The sequence below is a fragment of the Neurospora hispaniola genome (assembly GCF_033458365.1).
Source record: "Neurospora hispaniola strain FGSC 10403 chromosome Unknown B0T23scaffold_4, whole genome shotgun sequence".
Lineage (NCBI taxonomy): Eukaryota > Fungi > Ascomycota > Sordariomycetes > Sordariales > Sordariaceae > Neurospora > Neurospora hispaniola.
In genome coordinates this window covers 1,077,686-1,098,271 of record NW_026944409.1, presented here as the reverse complement: position 1 = coordinate 1,098,271, position 20,586 = coordinate 1,077,686, and the positions used below count along the sequence as shown (strand labels likewise).

At 49.3% G+C, this 20,586-nt stretch overlaps 4 protein-coding genes and 1 non-coding gene across 5 annotated transcripts; 3 read left to right on the top strand and 2 right to left on the bottom strand.

Moving 5' to 3' along the window:
* Positions 1 to 721: 721 nt before the first annotated feature.
* B0T23DRAFT_t212 lies at positions 722 to 816 on the top strand. The gene has a single exon. It is a non-coding gene; the product is annotated as a tRNA-Ile (tRNA).
* A 667-nt stretch (positions 817 to 1,483) lies between these two features.
* B0T23DRAFT_404393 (ketoacyl-synt-domain-containing protein) lies at positions 1,484 to 8,796 on the bottom strand (the record flags this gene model as incomplete). The annotated part of the gene is made up of 11 exons (XM_062838896.1): positions 1,484 to 2,308; positions 2,375 to 2,695; positions 2,760 to 4,005; positions 4,079 to 6,080; positions 6,111 to 6,293; positions 6,333 to 6,395; positions 6,473 to 7,156; positions 7,234 to 7,440; positions 7,515 to 7,676; positions 7,868 to 8,029; positions 8,127 to 8,796. 11 exons carry the CDS (start codon positions 8,794 to 8,796, stop codon positions 1,484 to 1,486), a joined length of 6,525 nt encoding a protein of 2,174 aa, XP_062692761.1.
* Positions 8,797 to 9,183: 387 nt separating this feature from the next.
* On the bottom strand, positions 9,184 to 9,640 carry B0T23DRAFT_379402 (uncharacterized protein). The gene has a single exon (XM_062837145.1). The coding sequence runs from the start codon at positions 9,574 to 9,576 to the stop codon at positions 9,292 to 9,294; it is 285 nt and encodes a 94-aa protein (XP_062692760.1). The 5' UTR covers positions 9,577 to 9,640; the 3' UTR covers positions 9,184 to 9,291.
* Positions 9,641 to 11,603: 1,963 nt separating this feature from the next.
* Positions 11,604 to 13,065, top strand: B0T23DRAFT_441896 (serine hydrolase FSH; the record flags this gene model as incomplete). Its single annotated transcript, XM_062840796.1, has 4 exons — positions 11,604 to 11,645; positions 11,708 to 11,726; positions 11,797 to 12,321; positions 12,386 to 13,065. 4 exons carry the CDS (start codon positions 11,604 to 11,606, stop codon positions 12,565 to 12,567), a joined length of 768 nt encoding a protein of 255 aa, XP_062692759.1. The 3' UTR covers positions 12,568 to 13,065.
* Positions 13,066 to 14,281: 1,216 nt separating this feature from the next.
* On the top strand, positions 14,282 to 19,443 carry B0T23DRAFT_404391 (P-loop containing nucleoside triphosphate hydrolase protein; the record flags this gene model as incomplete). The annotated part of the gene is made up of 16 exons (XM_062838895.1): positions 14,282 to 14,431; positions 14,487 to 14,592; positions 14,665 to 14,752; positions 15,182 to 15,449; positions 15,549 to 15,562; positions 15,626 to 15,794; positions 16,549 to 17,103; positions 17,474 to 17,707; positions 17,779 to 17,975; positions 18,076 to 18,275; positions 18,328 to 18,475; positions 18,637 to 18,641; positions 18,686 to 18,722; positions 18,797 to 19,069; positions 19,188 to 19,338; positions 19,417 to 19,443. 16 exons carry the CDS (start codon positions 14,282 to 14,284, stop codon positions 19,441 to 19,443), a joined length of 2,622 nt encoding a protein of 873 aa, XP_062692758.1.
* Positions 19,444 to 20,586: the final 1,143 nt, after the last annotated feature.

The window sequence follows — 20,586 nt, the reverse complement described above, 5'->3', positions numbered from 1 at the left end:
GTAATAAATAATTAACTATAGGGAGTAAAAGAGAAGAAGAGAAGTGTTGCTCTGGCTGGTACGATTAAATATAGGAAGGAAGTGGGTCCCAAGAAGGGATGTACCCAATCAGACAACACGGGTGGATGCGATAAGGATGCGCCCAACCAGAAGGCTCAGATAGGAGCACGGACCACGGGAGTGGTCTTGGCAACCAGTCTGGCTCAGCCATAATACTAGGCAGTTACGGCTAATCCTATAGTAATTTTCCTTTTTATTCTCTTCTTTGAATATAACATTTCAACCTTGCACAACTATTTGCTATATAATATTCTAGTAAACCCGTAATATAAGTTATTAAAGATGGTATAAAAGTTCCTTATATAGAAATTTAGAGAGTTAAATGTAGGTTATATGTCTAGTTATAACGTTAAAACTTATATTCAAAAATTTACAAAGAATGAAAAATTAATTTAATACTACTCTTAACTTTATATAATAAGGTTTATTGAAGTTATATTTAGAAAAGGAAAGGTATATCCTTATATAAATAGAATTTTATTCTCCTACGGATGAAAGCTCTCTTATATTAATACTATTTATATATTAAGTTATATATATTAGTTAGAGTCTAATTACTTTATATATAATATATAATTAGCTTGAAAGTATAAGACTTCTTTTCGATCAGGTGAAAGGAATAATATAAACTATGGATTAACAATTATGAAACAACTTTCGAGCTCGGGTGACGCAGTGGTTAGCGTGTTGCTCTTATACTTGTGTTTTAAAATACTTGTTATGCAAAGGTCGCGGGTTCAAGTCCCGCCTCGAGCAGCTTTTTTTTTTTTATTAAATTTATTACTAGAAATTTATTAACTCAAATATAATTTTTATTTAATAAATTATTTATTACTAAATGTTAGTATAGATAAACCTTATATAATATGTGATTACTAACTTGATAATCTGTAATATAGTATTATATTTATTTTCTCTTCTCCTATACCAATTATCTTTTCTTACTAGTCTCTTCTTATACAAGCTCGACGCTGTGTAGAGTCGACTCGTTCTAGGAGACAAAGCGTGGGCTAGAAGTCACGTAGAAGCTGCAGGCAGCCGGGTACCGGACCAGATCGTAAGCCGATTAATCTGCGACTGGGTTTACGGCGGACGCTGTTAAGCACGTGGCCCCAGTTAAGCCTTCAAGTTCGAAGCTACTTTGCTGAGTGGTGCTGTCAAATTTTCGTCAGTAAAAGTGCACTCTGGATGATGATACTGACAATATATTGTGCTTACTTGTAGCGCTTAATATATTTCTTACAAAGGACAGGTCTAGTTGGACCCACTGGTTCTTTTCTTGAGATATATATTGATTCATTGATAGAACAGTATTGTGTCCCTGAGCTACTCCTATCCCTGTTTGCTTTCACTTACAGTATATACGCACTAAAAGAGAAACTAAGGGAGAGACGAAGATGACATAGTGATATCCAGCACGTCCCTATCCTTGGAATGAGACGATCTTAGACTTTGCACATACCGCCTTTGCCAATGTTTGAATCGACCCGCTTGATGGAAGCTCCAGCACCTGAAGATTCGCTTCAAAGTCACGGGTAATAAAGTTGCGATTCTCGATAGCAACCAAAGAATTAAGGGGATAGTGTGAGAGAGATCGTGTGATATCTACGTCCTCCGCATCAAGCATTAACACAGACGAAATCTTCTTTACCAGTCCTTTGCAGACGACGTCTTCGGCCTCGGTGAGTGATTTGGCATTCTGCAAAGATGCACTGAACGACACAACCATGTTCATTGATGCATTCTTTGCCGCCTCATCCTCTGCTGCCATGCGCATAGCCTTGAATTTTGCATCATCGGCCCAGAACGGTCGCATTGTCGAGGTAATACGCATGCCGGTAATCGTATGATTGTTGCAGGCCAACGTGAGCTTTCCACTAATGGCGGCATGCAACAGGGCGAGGACTTCTGCCTCGCATATCGTATCGCTACCAAGATTCCGGGCTACCTCAGCAGCCTTTTCCGGGTCTTCAGCCAGATAGCCGGAATCGAAAACAGCGGTGAGGTCAAGAGATGACGCGGGAAGACCATGGGCAAGCCGGTACTGGACCAAAGAATTCAGGAAGCACTTTGCGGCACTATATGCCGCTTGCCCACGGTTCCCCACGGCACCAGCTGCGGAAGAAATGGCCACGAAGAAGTCAAGTGGCGAGGTCAACAATGCACGGTGAAAGTTCCAACCATCTTGAACTTTACCGTTGATGACTTCGGTATAGTCAGTCCATGTCATTTTCTCGAACAGAACGTCCTACAGAGAAACGTTAGCTATAACCATAATCAGCTGCATGCTAAGCGAAGCGTTCACTGGACTTACGTGTAATACCATCGTGCCCAGCACAATACCCCTAATAGGGGGTAGCCCCTGTAGCCCAGTTCGAATGAGCTCGTCCACTTCAGTCTCGTTGACCACATTGCAGCGGCGGACATGAACGCTCACTCCCAGCATAGAGAGGTCTTCGGCAAGTTCCTTGACCTTGCCGATAACGGAAGCGCTTCTCGAGACAAGAACGATGTTTTGCGCCCCCTTTCCTGCCATCCATCGCGCAATACTCCTTCCGAGACCACCGGTGCCGCCAACCAAGATATATGTTGCATCGGAATGAAGGAGGTCCTTTAACCGACGTGATGGCGGGGCCTGTGACCTAGAGTCAGCACTGACGTGATAGAAAGGAGGTGGAGTGTGGCCCTGAAGGACTTACCTTGACAAAATCAGACCTACTTAGAGCCACCACTGCCTTGCCCATAGTCGAGCCGCTTTGTTGCATCTTCAAGGCCCCCTCAATATCCGAAACTGGAAAGACAGTAAGCGGGCTCGCCGACCGAACCTTTCCATATCTGAGAAGTCGGGCAACATCGGCAAACACGCGTTTGAGAACCTTCGGCCGTTCGGCCAACAGAGCAAAGATGTCAACAGAAACAAAGCTAGCGTTTCTCTTGGCAGCGGATACTTCGGTTCGAGACTCTGAGGCAGAGTCTCGCTTGCCTATATCCACGAGCCGTCCAAACTTGCCGAGAGATTCCCAAGATTCCCGTAGGCCATCGCCAACCAGCGAATTGAGGATAACATCTACACCCCTGCCATATGTAGCACGGCGAATAGTAGGCCCAAAACTAGTGTCGCGACTGTACAAGACATGATCGGAAGGAAGACTGAACTCATTGATGAGCAGCTCCTTCTTCTCAGCGCTCCCAACCGTTGCGAAAATCTCAGCTCCAATCATCTGAGCGAGGCAAATGGCTGCTTGACCGACGGCCCCTGCTGCTTGGTGAATGAGAACTGTTTCTCCCTCAGCCAAGCGCCCGACATCAACCAGGCTGTAGTACGCAACGCAGTATCCAAGGGGCAATGTGGCAGCTGCTTCAAAGGAGATGTGTCCTGGAACCTTGATTGCTAAGCTTGCAGTTGCCCTCGTTCGTGTCGCAAAAGCGCCTTGCGTGAGCGCTGCAACGCGATCGCCAACCTTGAAAGCGGAGACACTGCTCCCAACAGCGACGACAATCCCGCTTGCTTCAGCACCCGACATGGTGATGGGAATTTGGCCCTTTGCAGCCATGGCGTCCCGGAAACTCAAGCCGACAGCCTTGACCTCAATCTCAAGTTGATCAATTGCTAGTGGCACTTCCAGTGAGTGATCGTCGACGAAGTGAAGTGTATGTAAAGCACCGGGCGCAGATATCTCTGGCCTCAGAAGTCGGCCGTCGTCACCAAAAGCGGTTGGCTCTAATGCTCTTGAATTTGTCAAGGTTTGCACTTCTTGGTCAGTTTCTCTGTCATGGGTGATACGCGGAGTGAAAAGCGATCTTCCCCTCTCCATGAACTCCAGTTCACTCATCGACGAAGAAGCAGACCCAAAAGCCATCTCTGCGGCCTTGGCTTCCGAGAGGGGAGATACCGCAACGAGATCTAGTGTAGCAAACCGAAGTGCAGTTTCCGAACGGATGGACCTGCTCAGACCGGTAACCATATATGCTTCCGGTTCGGTGCACTTGTCGTAGGCTGGCTCCCTTGACTACCCACAGAATGGCTTCAACCCCGGTCAAAAGCTTTTGTAAGCTAGAGAACTGCGATGGCGAAAGGGTGGCCAGGAGAGGACGAAGCAACTCATTTAGGAAGATGCAAGTCTTTCCTTTTGCATCCACTGTGTCAAGCTTACCGACTTCAGGTAATCTGCCCATGGCTTGCTCAAGTGCGTTCGCCAACCTCAGAGCGACAAGCAACTGAAAGTTTGAATCCTTGTGAATGATCACAATTTGGGCACCGACAGGGAGCTGGTTTCTCATATGTTCAGGCTCCAAGATGTGTTCCCATTCAAGTTTGTAGCAGAGGTCACGGGGAGGGTTGTTTTTCTCTCGAGTATCATCGTTCAGCACAGGAGAGACTGTCAAGCCATCAATTGCAATTATGCTCTCCAGAGAACCCGCGGGGGCCGCAACCATGTGAACCTTGAACGGCCGATGAATGCCAGGATAGACCTCGCCCTTGCAAATGGCGCGCAGCGTATTTCCTGGCTCGCTTGCCAGCTGGGTTATCCTTCGAGATATGGTCACGTACTCAATCGCGGACGGTAGGTAAATCGTGTCAACTTGCCGGCGTCCGGCCCCAAGTACCGGCCAGTACATGCCAATGAGCGACTCGAGAAATGCGGGCTGTATCACGGCTTCGGTCAGGTACCCACCCGGCATCTCTTTGGCGACATCTGGAGCAACAAGATCTCCGGTTGACTGTGTATCGCACACGTTGATATTGTCGAGACCTTGAAAGGTAGGCCCGTACACAACCCCAAGCTTGTTGAGGGTCTCGTACATATGCTGGGGATCGATCGAGACCCATTGTGCGTTGTCGATGGTGGGGGCGACAGAATGTAGGTGGTCTTCAAAGCCATCATCAGTCTGTGGGCCCTGTACCACATCATTGTCTGTAATTTTCAACGTTGCGATCGAACCGACGCAATGTTCTGTCCAACCTTGGCCAGAAGACCATGAGCAAACCCTGAACTCGTCCCACGTCTCGGATGAAGAAAAGATACCCTCCTGGTGCGGACGGAGACTGATTGTAACCTCGATGTCGTTGTCTGGTATCGCTAGGGGCTTTTTCATGGCAATATCTCTCATCTGAAACCTATCGAATGAGCAGTGTTTGCTTCTTGCCCTCTGGGAGGCGGCCTCCATAGCCATCGCAAGAAATGCGGACATGGGATACATGATCAAGGATTGAATTTTGTGATGGCGCAGCCAGGGTAGGTCGTCCAGGCGAACGATGTTGCGCCATGTGGGCTCTAAATCGCTCGAGTAGCTGGCCAAGGTACCGATAATGTCGCTTCTTGAACCAACCGCGTTCTTATGCATATCTGTCATACGAGATTCTTGCCAATACCTGGTTGACTGGTTCCAGGGATACTGTGGTAAATCTGTCAGCAGCGTTGGTGGTTTGGTTGTCTTTGGGAAATTGACGGCACCAAAATCAAGGTCTGCCCCTCTGGTGAACAACTGTGCGGCAAATTCCAGAGCGGTCTCGACGGCGTTTCGTTTTCTAACAAGAACAGAAGCATATAGAATTTTTGGTGCACTTCCACCGACCTCTTTGAGTACCTGCTTTATAGGTCCTTGAAGCCCGGAATAGGGGCCGAGCTCGACAAGCATGTTGACCCCGTGCTTATGCTCGCCGACCGGCGCAAGCATGCTCTGCAACGCCTCACTGAAACGTACAGGACAAGTCAAGTTGTCAACCCAGTAGTTAGGCTGCAAATCGGTACTGTCAACAGGATGGCCATACAGAGAAGAGTGAAACTGCACGTCAGTTCGAGCTGGCGGCTGAAGGTTGGCGATGGAAGCACGGTAATCCTTGGCGACCAAGTTCATGTGGTGGGAATGGTAAGCGACGTCGACGACCAGACGCCTGTTGAACAGCTGCCTCTTCTCGCAAATACTCTCCAATTCGGCCAAGGCAGGTTCATCGCCGGAAATAGCTAAACTGGAAGGACTGTTGTAGCAAGCAATCCGGACTTCCTTCGCTTGTAGTCCTTCGATAAGGGTTGTGAATTCCTTCTTACTTCCTCCAACCGCCATCATGCGATCCTGAAGCTCAGGGTACTTCATTTTGAGGATAGGAATCAGTCTACCTCGATGATAGGCAATTGCCATGGCAGATTCAAAGTCAATGATGCCCGCAGCATATGCAGCAGCGATCTCACCACTCGAGTGGCCTGCAACAGCAGTTGGCCGCAGGCCCCAGCCTCGTAGCAAGTTTACAAGTGCTAGTTGTACCGCAGTACATGATGGTTGGCTAATGTGTGCCTCACTGATCCTGCTGGTTTTGGCATCTCTTCCGAGTTCCTCTGCCAGGGTATTGATTGAGTTAGTGATATCCTGCCATATATCTTTTGGGGACCTTGTGTTGGCGACCCATGCTTACCAACAAGTGACCATTCCGCTCCGAAAGCGATTAAATAGGCATCGGCCTGCAAAATACTCGCACTGAACGTTGTATATTGCTCGTACAATTCCCGACCCATCGCATACCATTGAGCACCCTGACCGGTAAAAATAAAACCAAGTCTAAGAGGCTCGGTTGCTTTACCGGTTATCGCCTTTTCTCCATTGATAGCTTCGATTAACTCAAATGAGTTGATAGCGGGAATGGCAGCTCCCCATTGCAGGAGGGACCACCGCTGAACAAGCGTGTAAGCCAGGTTGCTGGTTAGATCTACTTGGAAGATCTCAGGCCTCTGCTCAAGGTAGACCACGATATTCTTCATCTGTTGCGAAAGGGCTGCCTTGTCATGAGCCGTGGCGACGTAAAGCTTGCGGCCCAGCCCTGACTTATCCGAAGCCATGAGGGTGTCATCATGGGAGGACCCCGAAGTTCCGGAACGCAGGAATGGTGCGGCTGTCAGTACAACATGGCCATTTGTGCCACCAAAACCAAAATTATTGACACTGATGTACTTTTTGCCGCGCGGCCACGGCCTTTGGGTCACCGGGACCTCTAAATTCCATTCTTTCCAGGGGATCCTCGGGTTTGGCTGCTTGAAATCATGGTTTGGAAGGATGAAGCCACGCTCAAGCATAAGGGCTGCTTTAATGACACCGGCAATACCTGGAGACGGAGAAGTAGGAACAAATTAGTATTGAATAGGGCAGCCAATGTTTAAGGGTAGCGTAGTAATGACATACCGGAGGCCCCTTCCAGATGGCCAATGTTGGATTTCACAGAGCCGATCCATAGAGGGTTGCGTGGGCTTCTTTCTTGGCCCAAAACATTGTGAATGGCAGTGGCTTCGATGGGATCACCAACCCTAGTGCCAGTTCCATGGGCCTCGACGAAGCCGCACAAATTCGGGTCGAGGCCAGCCCTGCCATATACTTTGCGTATGAGGTCCTCTTCAGATCGATAATGGGGGGTCAGTTTCTCATCCAAGTCGGATCGATTATCGTGGCTCTGGGTGCTGACTGACCTTGCGCTGGCCCATGTGGCACAGTGATGCCGGGCGTCTTGCCATCTTGGTTGAGACCAGTTGCGGCAATGACTGCCCTGATGGAATCCTTGTCCTTTATGGCTTGGTCCAGTGGCTTCAGGACAATCATGCCACAGCCCTCTCCACGGCCAAACCCCGTGCCTCGATTGTCAAAAGAAAATGAACGGCCGGCATCCGAGAGCAGTCCGTGACCGTGATGGTCAGAACATTGGAACGATCAGATGCAACCGATAAGGCGACACTACGATAGCAGGGGAAGCCTTGCTGGTTGTATTAGACTTACCTGCAAGTCGAAAAGGAGATCCAGAACTCGGGAAGCATGTTGAGGTGACAGCCGCCGACCAAAGCGGCGCTAGAGTCACCGGTTCGCAAGCTCTGGCAAGCCAGGTGTATGGCTACCATGCTAGAGGAGCATGCTGTATCGGCCGTGAAACTGGGGCCTCGTAGGTCGAAGAAGTGCGATATGCGGTTGGACTGCATGGCATATGCACAACCTTTTCAAGCTAATGTACAAAGCAGAGTGTCAGCCTTGCAAGGTCGTTGACGTCGCTACCAGGTGTAGTTTCGATGGAGGAGACTAAAGAGACTTACCGGTTGCCTGGTGCATAGGTATGGTATCTGGGTCTCTGAAGAGATGAGATTCGTACTCGGGAAAGGAACCGCCGACAAAAACGCCAACGTCCTTTCCGGCAATGGTATGCTTTGGTATGCCAGCATTTTCGAGGGCTTCAAAGGTGCATTCGAGAAGAAGACGCTGCTGGGGATCCATGGAAATGGCCTCCTTTTCAGTCAAACCAAAGAATGGTGCATCAAAGGCAGCCAGGTCGACATTCAAGAAGTTGCCGCCGACGGGATTCAGAGTGCCGCCTTTGCCCTGGTTGGGATGATGGAAGCGGGCACTGTTGAATCTCTGCTTAGGAGTTTCGGACCAGCCAGACCGGGCCCTAGTGCAGAGCTCCCAGAATTCGGCCGGAGTAGAGACATTGCCAGGCATCCGACAGGCCATCCCAACAATGGCTATGGGCATATTTTGAACATGGCCGGGGGGAGGGAGAGGGGAACTCAAGCCGATCCCAGGTTCGGCAGTCCAGCTGCCATGGTCATTCCCTACGGCTGCCGAGAGGGCGTATTCGCCATGATCATGGCCGTTGTTGCTGATGTTGTTATGGCTGTCACCATTACGCACGTGAAAGTAACTGTTCCAGCTGTCGCCAGAAGGACTGGCGGTTGAGCTATCCGGCGTCACAGCAATGGGCGCCATTGGAGGTCAAGGAAGTCGGATTAGCTTGTTTCTTTGTCAGGACTTTCGGTTGTCTGAAGAGGGCAGAAGCTTGTCTGTTGAATCGTGCTTACAGGAGGGCAATACGATGGCCAGAAGTGAGCAAGACAACAGAGCGGATGAATTGGACTCTTATCTGACGACAGCTGGAGAGACTGAAGCATACAGGATGAACGTGGATGGCAAGGACGCGGGTGGTGCGAGGTTGGCTATGGACCGCAGGCCCGATTTGGCAGGAAGTCAATATGCGAGACTAGATTAATTCCCCGGTGACCCTCCTGGGGAGAAGAACGGAGGCTGTCGACCGAGTCCCAAACCTGAAGTCTCCGGAGAAGCAGGCTGCTGCGCGGGGGCGGGGGGGGGGGGGGGGGGGGGGGGCTGCGATGGGACGGCCATGGGCGAAGGGAGCTTTGAACAGGCCAGGCTGGGTGCCAGGGAGACGAAAGCCGATCCAGCTTGCGGTTCACTTGATCAAAGTCAAAGTGCATTTGCATCTCCATCCCACATCGTCCAGACTCCAGCGCCGGCAAGATGACATTCCCAGGCTCGTGTGTGGCGGCTAATCTCGCAGTATGTCTGTCGTCTGTGCGAGAGTGTGTGGAATGACAGCCCATCACAGGCAAGGTAGTCAAAGTGATTTGTCTGGCGAGAGGTTGGATCGATGAGGCCGGCAGGGTAGGCAGCGGAGGGACGGTGGGGTGGGGGTAACATGGCATCTTGGAGGGCGGCAGCAAATTGGCATATGATGCCACAGCAATCCATGATATCAATGCGACTTTTTTTTCTCTTTCTTCTTTTTTTCCCCTCCCTCTCGATTTCCTGCGCCCGAGGAAGGCAATATGCGAACTGTAGTACAGCAAGTACACTTGTAGACCGGGTCAAGTCACATTACTTAAAGCGGAAGGCATCGATGTCGTCGGGTTCATAAAGCCTCTTATCGATAGTAATGTTGACCGCGCCCTGTGATTGGTGGCTTGATCGGTCGATACAGTCGGTGCCGGAAAAAAACGCCCAACTCAAAATTTCCCCGCAAAAAAAGCCAAAAGTTATCATCGCCACTCTTTGATTCAACCACCATACATTATTCTAAACATTGATAGGAGTTTCTTTGAGACTCTTTTTTACTTTCTCTTACTAGATGTAAGCTAGCCAGATATTTTTGCCTCAAAATGGTAGTGAACGAGGGGTGTAAAATAAAGTGCAAAGTAGTAAATTTATTACAGGGGGTTTACAGGGGCTTATAGTAGGCAAAAATTGACAAATTTTTCGAGTACTGACTTTGACCCCTTCTTTCTCGAGCATTTATACAAGAAAAGCGATATAGAAAGGTTAGTGTAGAAGGTAGTGTAAAGTAATTAGTACCATATAATTTCGGGATTACTATACTTCTATAGGAGTTGCTTTTTAGTAACGTGAATTGTACGAGTTTTGCGGTAAAATGACTAGTTGGGCGTTTTTTTCCGGCACCCACTGTAGCAGGTACTTGTCACGGCATTAATTGGGTTCACGGTACCTGAAACGAAGAGCAGACACGGCACTTGCCGCGCACAAGTGCTAAGAGTCAGGCTCGAGTCAAGGTAGTCGATACCTCTAATCGATCTTGTCCCCCCCCCCCCCCCGGCTCTGAGCAATAATCAACCAAACCAACTTCCGTTAAGTTACCTACATATCACTAACACGGTTTCTATCCATCCAACTAACAAGACCTCATCACCTTCTGTTGAACAATCATCTACTCTGCAGCTCTCGCCAAAGAGCTTTCCCTCCGCCCCCCTAATGAAGTTTCATCAAGCTCAATCAATCTTTCAAGGCACCCCCCAACCTAAGGGCAATTTTTCACCCGATGCCCGATAACAGTATTATCCTAACCAACCACGGCATATAACAACATCCTTCCAGCCGTCCACCCACATCGCGGCGATGCGGCTTTCATGTCCCCGCCGGCTCTAGAATCTGGAAAACCTAGTCGGTCAAAAGGTCAAGGCCATCGGAACTTGGTGCCGGATATTTCCTGGGTGCTCAACCACAACGGCCATCTATCATACTTCTCTATATACCTACACGAGCAAGGATTCTCAAAAAGTCCGGTTAGGGTGTTAGTGATTTTCGCGGGCGGATCCACGGAAAATCATGTTCGCACTATCTACAGCATAACGCACGGACTGAAAACCCCCTTTTTACCCGCAAGAGAATTGTTAGTACTATCTGAATTTCGCACTTTTTCTATTAGTACATTCCCGTACAACCATTTTTTCGCGCTTTCGTATACTTTTCGTGTAAATACTCCTAAGGGGGGGTCCCGGGGGGCGCAGCCCCCTGGTATTAACTTCTAAAGTATACGAATTATGGAGAAAGAAACGGCCAGCCTAAAATCCAACTATATAGAGGTACTAGCGGGTTATAGCCCAAAATCCAGCTCTGCACGTAACAACCCAGAATCCAGCTCTACCATATATGCAACAACCCAGAATCCAGCCTTGCACCCATACGGAAGGGCGCGGCGTACCGCCCCGAACACTAGTCCTCTACTATGGCGCCTAGCTGGGGATGCCCATGAGATCATACATGAGGACGGGACATACTCTGACCACGTAGATATATGTCATATGTCCTGGTTCCTATCATATGTACACGTCTTGGTCCAGACCGAGACCCAGGTGTGGTCCATCTGATGCCCCCTCACCTTGACGCCTCCCCCCTCTCCATCCCAGGGCCTTTTATAGTCTTTTGATCTGCGTTATCGATTTCTATGCTCATTGCGACGAGAAGAAAGCCACCTACTTGTCGCAATGCAGTTTCTCTGTCTTCCGGGAGCCTATGGCAGCTCCGATGTAAGTACAAGGCACGCTTTCTTTGGTGGACCGCCTTGCTGACCGGACATAACCCATGTCAGAAATTCCAGGTTCAGCTAGGTAAGAAGGGCGTCAAATAGAGAGAAGCCTTCTATACAAGGATATCCAGTCTAACAACACCTCAACCTAGCACCTATCGTCAAGGAGTTGACTGAAGATGGAACGGCTACCTTCCACTTCATCCACGGCCCGTGCAAAGCCGTGCCGCCCGAGGGCTGCGAGGCGTACTTTGGAAAGCCGCCCTATTACCGCTTTATCGAGCCCGACCGGGATGTGGAAAAGACCCAAGACGATGACGTCCTGGCCAGAATCAGGGACTTTCCCGACTGTGAGAGTCCCGAGGACACCATGCGAGAGCTGATGAGCGAGGGCGTCGCCACCTCACATCGCAGTACCGACAATGCACTCAAACATCTGATCAAAATCATGGACGAGCGCGGCCCATTTGATGCCATCATTGGCTATTCGGAAGGCGCCACTGTTGCTGCCACGCTTCTGCTTCACGAGCAGAGGCGCTTCAAGAAGAAGGGTATCAAGCCCATGTTCAAGTACGCCATCTTTTTCGCTGGCTGGCCCCCCGTCGACCCTGACACCCACCACATGATTCTGAGCGACGAATCCGACGTCGTGATTGAAATTCCTACATGTCATATTAGTGAGTAAAAGTGCCCATCAGAATGCCATCCATAAATACGTGGCTGACAGCGTCTGCACTCTAGTCGGCTCCTTGGACCCTTATGTCCATGGATCTTTGGCCCTTTACAATGTGTGCGATCCCGCTACTGCCTATCTCTTCGATCACGCCAAGGGCCACACGCTACCGCGGGACAAGGAAACTGTAAAGGAACTGGCTAATGTGGTACGGGAGGCTGCCTGCCTCTATGGAATCCATGCCGAGTAGCGTCTGTTAAAGGACAGCCGTTTGCGCAGAAACAGTAAACGGATAAATGTCGAATTGGTAATACAAAGACACCTTAACCGAAGCCTCAAGCGAACCAAGTGAATGGCCAACATGGATCAATATCAGGTGCCATAAAGGATTGGGCAACCAGCCAAGCCTGGCGAAGCGAGGCATCATGTAGCAGCATACCGGGAGTGGCTCTCGGTCACGGCACAGTTTCGGGAGCTGTCCATGTTCCCCAAGGTACTTTGAATGCAAAGGACCGAACCATGACTTGACGACGGCATTGGGACGCCCACTTTGCAGTTACATGACAAGGGAGAATGCAGCTTGATCGATTATTTGGATCGTCTCGGCACTACATGGTGACAGCTATGGCTGTGCAAGAAATCCAACGGCTGACTCTATGTTGGCGACCAACCAGGAGGTAGGCGGTAGGGGTTCAAAGACCAATGACTGCACCAAGCAGTGAAATCAAATGGAGAAAAAGCGAGATAAGAATCTAAACAGTATCGGAGTGGGAACAGAGACTCAAAGTTCCCTTTCGAGATAACCTTCCTGTGCCAGTATACAACCGGACGAAAGGGCCTAGGGCCCAAGCTACCCTGGCCACCTCATCTATCGATGGACAAAGGAATGGAATCGCAATTCTATAGGCCAATTGAGGCTAAATTGCCCTACGGAGAGCAGTTTGCGGCACATGCTTGCTTGATATCAGTCAAGATGCTATGAGACGGGAAAATGATACGGCAAGACTAAGGTACCCGTCGCCGTGGAAGCGACTGTCCCATCGAATTTTGAACCAGTCACTGTTTTACTCATGCTGTCGCGACATCGCCACAGCTCGACTGTAGCGTTGCCGGTCCATCATCCGAGACCGATGCAACTCTCCGGGGTACCCAGATATGTTGCAAGCTGGGTATCAAAGTACCTCCATTCCCAACCCGCTCTTTCTTTCTTTCTTTCTTTTTTCCTAATTTTTCTTCGTATCCCGCGCATGAGACCTTATAGATACGCCGCCAACTATAGAGGGTCGGGATCTGGATCCATGTTCAACGAGGTTTTGGATCTCTCGGGACTCTGGGTGTGCCCATTTCCGTATACCACTCCATAGCCTGGCCGGGGCTCGCAATATGTACTTCAGCCAGGTTGATTCTCTTCTCCGTTGCCGTCGAGAAGTAGAGAACTTGGCCGCAAATCACATCGTACCACTTGTCAATAAGCGCGGATACCATTCGCGTCTTGGTTCAGATCCCTATTCGAGTACCAAGCACGAAATATAATACCCGTACATTGTATTGCGAAGTTCCATATTAACGTCGTAGCAGGCTGTTGAAGTACGAACACCGGATCTATGGTAGCCCCACGCTTTGTTCGATGTATATTGTTTACCGCGCCTGTCAAAGGTCGCCTGCGACCCATTGCTGACCGTTCGCAATCTCTTTCGGGCGCACTTCTTTCGAAATGTCGCTGCACAATGGTTGGATTGCAATCGCGTTCAACGGTAAATATGGCTTGAGACAGGCTCTATCCCCTCGCTCTTTGCCTCACATTCACTTTTCATCTCCATTCTTTTAAGGGAACTGCGCGCATGTATTGAGCGCGGAGATATGCGCGTCAATATACCCTTTTGGTTCTGTAACCACTTCTACGAGAGCACCTACACTAGTTGCGTCAATCCTTAGGAGACCTCAATAATTCAAGAGTCAAAGAGATGGCCGAGGAAGAGTTTGCGTCTGGCGGCGAACACCCCATCCCCGAGTCGCTAGTTTCGCCTCCGAATCCACCATCTCCAGCGAGCAAAGCGGGAATGAATCGCCTCCTGCTGAAGCCCGAATGCAAAACAGCTCTCTCAGACTTTATTGTGTGTATCTTGATTCGTAGCTGCTTGAAGACTCAGTTTCTGATACTTTAGCCAGCGCATATTCTCCTTTTCGACATGGCTCGACAGGGTACTTGTCAGCGCAGCTGTTGCGACCTCTATAGGCGCTGGCATTACTATGCCCCTCATGAACATGATTTTTGGTATGTCTCACTTACTTTTTAACTCACAGTCAATAAGCAGGTAGTGATGCCTGCGAATTAACTTATAGATAGGCAGAATGGTGGGATCCTTCACGGGATACTACGGTGCCGATGCTTCAACAACATATGAGCTCTTCAAAAACGCCATAAGTAGCTGCGCGTAAGTTTCGTTCCAACTCTCGGGCAGCAGTGAGTCAACATGATTTTGACTAATGTTTTCACAGCCTGTACCTTGTCGGCCTTTTTTTTTCATTAGGCTTGTACTTGATCATGTTGCCTACGTAAGTGCCTCACCGTTTGTTCCCCTTCTTCTCGCGCAGCACACGCATCGTTTACAGGTTATGTCGAATGTCTAGGTGGGCTTTCGTATGTCGAGCTTGCGAATCTCAGCTGCTATCCGACTGGAATACTTGAAGTGTTTACTCAGGGAGCCAATCTCCACGCTAGACGTCCTCCCCCCCGGCCAAACTGCCGCCATCATCACTATAACAGCTAGTGTACTTCAAGCGGGCATCTCCGAGAAACTTTCAGCCTTTCTTCAATCCATATCAACTGTAACAGCTGCATTTGTGATTGCCATCACATACAGTTGGAGCTTGACCTTGGTCACGAGCAGTGGTCTTGTGTTGATCATAGTGGTCTATGCTGCAACTACCCCTTTTCTCGTCAAGCACATGAATGGCGTACAATATGCTGATCTCCAGGCATCTATAGTTGCAAACGAGGTATTCAGCTCCATAAGAATGATTGCAGCCTGTGGTGCACAGGAGAAGATGGCTAAAAGGTATGTCAAATGGGTGGACGATTCTCGTCATCGGGGGTTGAAAATGTCTCCCACGCGCTGCAGCAAGCGCCAGGTAAGTGCCCGTTTTCATTCTTTTTTTTAGGCTGACCCTCCACATATGTACCGTCAAGCGGCTCCTCTTGAATCTTCTGACGTCTCTCCAACAGTACAGTTTTCGATATACGCGTGAGTTACATGCCGCCCTTGTTGTCATAACAAAAAACCAGAGTCACTGCTAACACTTTCCAGAACTTTCGCCCTTTCAATCTGGTACTCGATTAGAATGTACTACGAGCTTCGCTTTAACAGCGCAGAGACCTTGGTTGTGTGCGTAACTACGATACTCCCCGCCATGTTCACTGCCAAATACCGGACAAATCGACTGATTGGTCTGGCATCAAGTGTCCTGATGTCTATCGTGCTCATGACCACCTCTATAGGTGGAATTACCTCGCCCTTATCCGCAGCTATTCGGGCAGCTGGCGCGGCCACTGTTTTCTATACTATCATTGACGCAACAAGACCCGACAAAACAGGTCTTAAGGAGCCAGACGTTTCTGCATCCCAAGATATTGTACTTCAAGACGTGAACTTCGCATATCCCACCAGAACAGACCTGGTGATCCTGAATAACCTCAGTATCCGCTTCCCTATGGGGAAAACCACCGCAGTTGTTGGACCTTCCGGATCTGGCAAAACCACAATTGTTGGGCTTCTGATGCGATGGTATGAAATTGAGTCTCTCGAGAGCAATGATATGGTAGGTGGCCTCAGAATACGTCGCTCTTGACTTGAGAATGGAAGCCACATCATTTTGCTAACAAGCAGGCAAAAACGAAGAGTTTGTTATGGCGTAACGGCCTTGTCGAAGTCGGGGGTCGGCCCCTGAGAGAGATCGATCTCAAGTGGTGGCGGACTCAAATCGGCCTCGTGCAGCAGGAACCGTTTCTGTTCAACTGTAGCATTTATCAAAATGTTGAGTTTGGTCTGATAGGCACTGAATGGGAAGATGCCAATCTGGAGACCAAGGATGAGCTTGTAAAACAGGCTTGCAGGGAGGCCCTTGTCGACGAGTTCATCAACCGGTTACCAGAGGTAAAGTTCCAAGTTCGAAGTCATCCAGGAAAGAAAGACTCTTGGTGTGTAGGTTGATTGCTGACAGCTGAATACAGGGTTGCTCAACCATTGTCGGCGATGCAGGCATCAAATTGAGTGGCGGCCAACGTCAACGAATAGCAATCGCTCGAAGCATGGTAAAGCGCCCGAAAATTCTCATTCTGGACGAGGCGACTTCTTCTATTGACGTTCGTGGGGAACATGTGGTACAGGCAGCCTTGAAAAAGGTGTCGAAGGATCGCACAACTATAATGATTGCACACCGGCTCGGAACCGTTAAGAAGGCTGACAACATCATAATTCTGCAGAAAGGTCAGGCTGTTCAGCAAGGCACGCACTCGGACCTCTTAGCCGAGGAGGGAGGAGCATATTGGGCACTTGCTACCTTGCAGAAGCTTGTGGTAGATTCAACCCACCCCAAAGAGCTACCGAGCGGCCTTGGTGGTGAGGTGGAGGATACGGAAGTTAACACACCAACAGTCAATTCAGGGAGTCCGGTAATAACAACAGACGCCAGTGTTGATGAGGAACTCATTACGACAAGCCGCCTGAGAAAATACACGCTCCTCATCTGCGAGCAGAAAGATCACTGGAAGTGGTATGCTGTCTTGGTTGGGAGTGCAATCGGCGGCGGAGGTATGTAACCGTATCGATCGTACAGAAATAATGAGAGAGTAGACTTATCTGACAATCTTGTTCGGGCCTCATAGCAAGTCAGCCAATTTCTGCCTACCTCTTTGCAACAGAGCTCACACTGTTCCAATCCTGGGATCCATGGCTCCCAAGCCTTTCCAGCTTCTGGAGTTTGATGTTTGTCACGCTTGCTATCTTAGTTGCGATCTCTTACTATGTATTAGGATGGTCGTCTTCGACAATTGCGTTTGTACGCTTCTTGAATCTACTCCCTTTCTTCACATCAAACGAGGACGGAACTATGCTAACACGAGGAACGAGCACATCACACACCGATATCGTTGCGAGTACTTCGACAACATCATATCCCAGTCTATTGGCTTCTTCGACACTGACGACCACTCGGTTGGTACACTTACAGCTCGTCTGGCGACTGATCCAAGCCAACTTCAAGAAATACTGGGCATCAATATGGCTTTCGTGCTCATTTCCATTCTCAACGTCGCTGGCTGCTTGATTATATCCTTCTACTATGGATGGAAACTGACCATCGTCACGCTATGCTCCTCGATGCCACTCATTGTGGCAGCTTCTTTTCTTCGCATTCGACACGAAGCACGATTTGAGAAAATGAACAATGAGTTTTTGCAGAGAGTGCCAAGTTCGCAACTGAGTCCAATAATGCCTTGAGAACGGTTTCGGCTCTGACTCTAGAAGATACCATCATAGAGCGATATGAAACACTGCTCCGAGAACATGTCCAGCATTCATTTGGAAAGTCTAGTTGGTTTACCTTGGTATTTGCCGTGGCCGACAGCATCGCGCTTTTGTGCACGGCTTTTGTTCTGTGGTAAGTTTGTTCGCAAGCACTCACCTACATATCAAGGCCGATCGCCGACGACGGTTTCGCGAATATCAACAAAGCTAACTGGGGACCCGATGCCTCACAGGTATGGTGGATCTCTGATGCTCAAGGGCGAATACTGGTCATTTCAGTACATGATCGTTTACATTGCTGTCCTCCAGGTATGCTTACATTGCGCTTACCCCGCGTCTCCAATGAGGCCTTTCATATTCGGCCAATCTTCTGATGATGACTCTGCGGGACAGGGTGGATTGGGTGCAGGTCAATGGCTGAGCTTTGGACCTAGTAGGTTAGCAGTACGAGTTAGGATATTTGACATGTACTAAGCGCACCACAGATATTGCAAAAGCGAATGTTGCGGTAGATAGGATTCTCGAGATGAGGGCCAAGGGCCAGGAAAACACAACGCGCACTCTACTTGACCGAGGCAGCGTGGGCGACAAAGACAGCGGTGTTAGAGTTGAGTTCCGCGATGTACGGTTCAGGTATCCAACCCGGAATGTACCGGTGCTTAATGGGCTTGACATAACGGTTAGTCCTGCCACATTACAGTCAAATTGATGCAGCACTGCTAACACCAGCCAAGGTTGAGAAAAACATGTTTGCTGCTATAGTCGGGCCTTCTGGTTCGTGGAAATTTGATTAGAACGGGTAGGTACCTAGTTAGGTATAGGCCGACAACTGACATCAACTAGGTTGCGGGAAAACAACAGTGGTCTCACTTCTTGAAAGGTCAGTGGTCAAGGTATCTAGGTATTGAGGAGCACAAGCAGGGCACGGTACCCAGACAGCTGACAAATGTTCAGGTTTTATGCCGTAAATTCAGGCCAGATCCTGTACAACGGAACCGACATCTCGACCGTCTCCCTCGAAGACTATCGCAGGGATATATCTCTTGTCTCGCAAGAACCGAATCTTTTCAATGGGAAAATCAGAGAGAACATACTACTGGGAGTAAACCCTGATAGTACCACAGAGGAGCAGATTCAACAGGCTTGTCGTGACGCCGAGATCCACGAGTTTATCTTGTCTCTCCCAGACGGATACAATACCGAGATCGGATCCAGGGGAGTGACACTGTCTGGGGGGCAGAAGCAACGCTTTGCAATTACAAGGGCCTTGATACGGAATCCTCGCTTGCTACTCTTGGACGAAGCCACATCCAATCTGGACGGCGATACAGAACGGGCAGTACAGGACCAGGAAGAACAGAACAATGATCATGGTAGCTCACCGTCTTGCTACTATCCAGAACGCTGATATCATTTTTGTTCTTGGAGATGGCCGCGTGTTGGAAAAAGGAAACCATGCGGCACTGTTGAGGATGCGGGGAATCTATTACCAGATGGTAGGTGGTCCTTGCAAGCCCGCTCTTGACAACTTTGCGACTCTTGTGTGGCATATATGAGATGCTGACATGATACAGTGTCAGGCTCAAGCGCTGGATGGGTAGGTAAAGTTAGCCGAGAGGGTGTTGTGGACATGGGAAGTGTCTCTGAGGTATATAGTCCTGCGGTATATCGTAGCGATATCGCCTATTACTACCTACCTACATATGTGTTTTTGCGCAATGGGGGGGCTTGTAGAAGCATTACACTACAGAGGACTTTACTACCTTGGATGCTTGGCGGTCAAACAGGAATAAGGTACTTGGCGTTTTGCGATCTTGGCGAGTCTCTCCGGTACGCACAGCTGCCAAGGAAATGAAGTTCTATTTAAATCCACACTGGGCAACCCGTGAGCTGCACGACATTGAGGACGGCTAGTATGCTCTTGGTAGCTGTTCTTTCCGAAAACAAGGTACCTACCTACTCTTTCTTTGGTTATCTTGTGAGTTGGGGGCTTTTCCTTTGACTGCTGTACACTTTTGCCGACATACCTATAGTTTAGCTAGGTTGTTAGCGTGGAACCGCTCCTTACAACATTACTTGGCTACAAGTAGGGAGTTGGAGGTTGAGGGGGAGGGGAGCAGCGAGAGCAGCCATCGATGTTTTGTAGGGAAAATAAAGTTATCGCCACATAGGGTAGGTAGGTTGCACTTCACTGCGCTAACCTTTTAAGTTCCGTTTGCAACGGCCCGCCCCCACTACACCCCAAACGAACCGGTTCCTGCAGCCACCATGAATGGTACCTTACCTACACAGTACATACACTACGCACATACCAAACAACCTAGCTTAGTGCGATTGGCCAATGACACCACCCTCTTCTTGCCAAACATCAACAGATGCGCATCGAACCAGCATCCAAGAATCCGCAACCTGATTGCTGGCAGAACTCCGTCGGCAACTGCCCTTCGCGACGGTCGCGATTGATCGTCTTGCCTGATCGACGGGCCTATCGACCTGCCGCTATTCGCCAATCGGCCGCCCCAAGTTAACCGCATCCAGTCAATGGGACTGGCGGGAGCCCCATTCCGATCGTCATCGGTGCCGGGTGACTAGTGTATCAAGTATGGAGCAAAACACCCGGACGCCTTTCCTGGCTGTCACCCTGTTCCTGACCTTGGCTCACACCTCTGCCGGCATGGAAAAGGTTAGCCAACTGAGACTAATGAACACTTGGGCCACTGCAGAGTCAAGATATCTCGAACTTT

What these genes read in the sequence shown, in the direction of transcription:
- B0T23DRAFT_379402 (XM_062837145.1), bottom strand. Translation starts at nt 9,576, where the DNA reads ATGGATTGCTGTGGCATCATATGCCAATTTGCTGCCGCCCTCCAAGAT.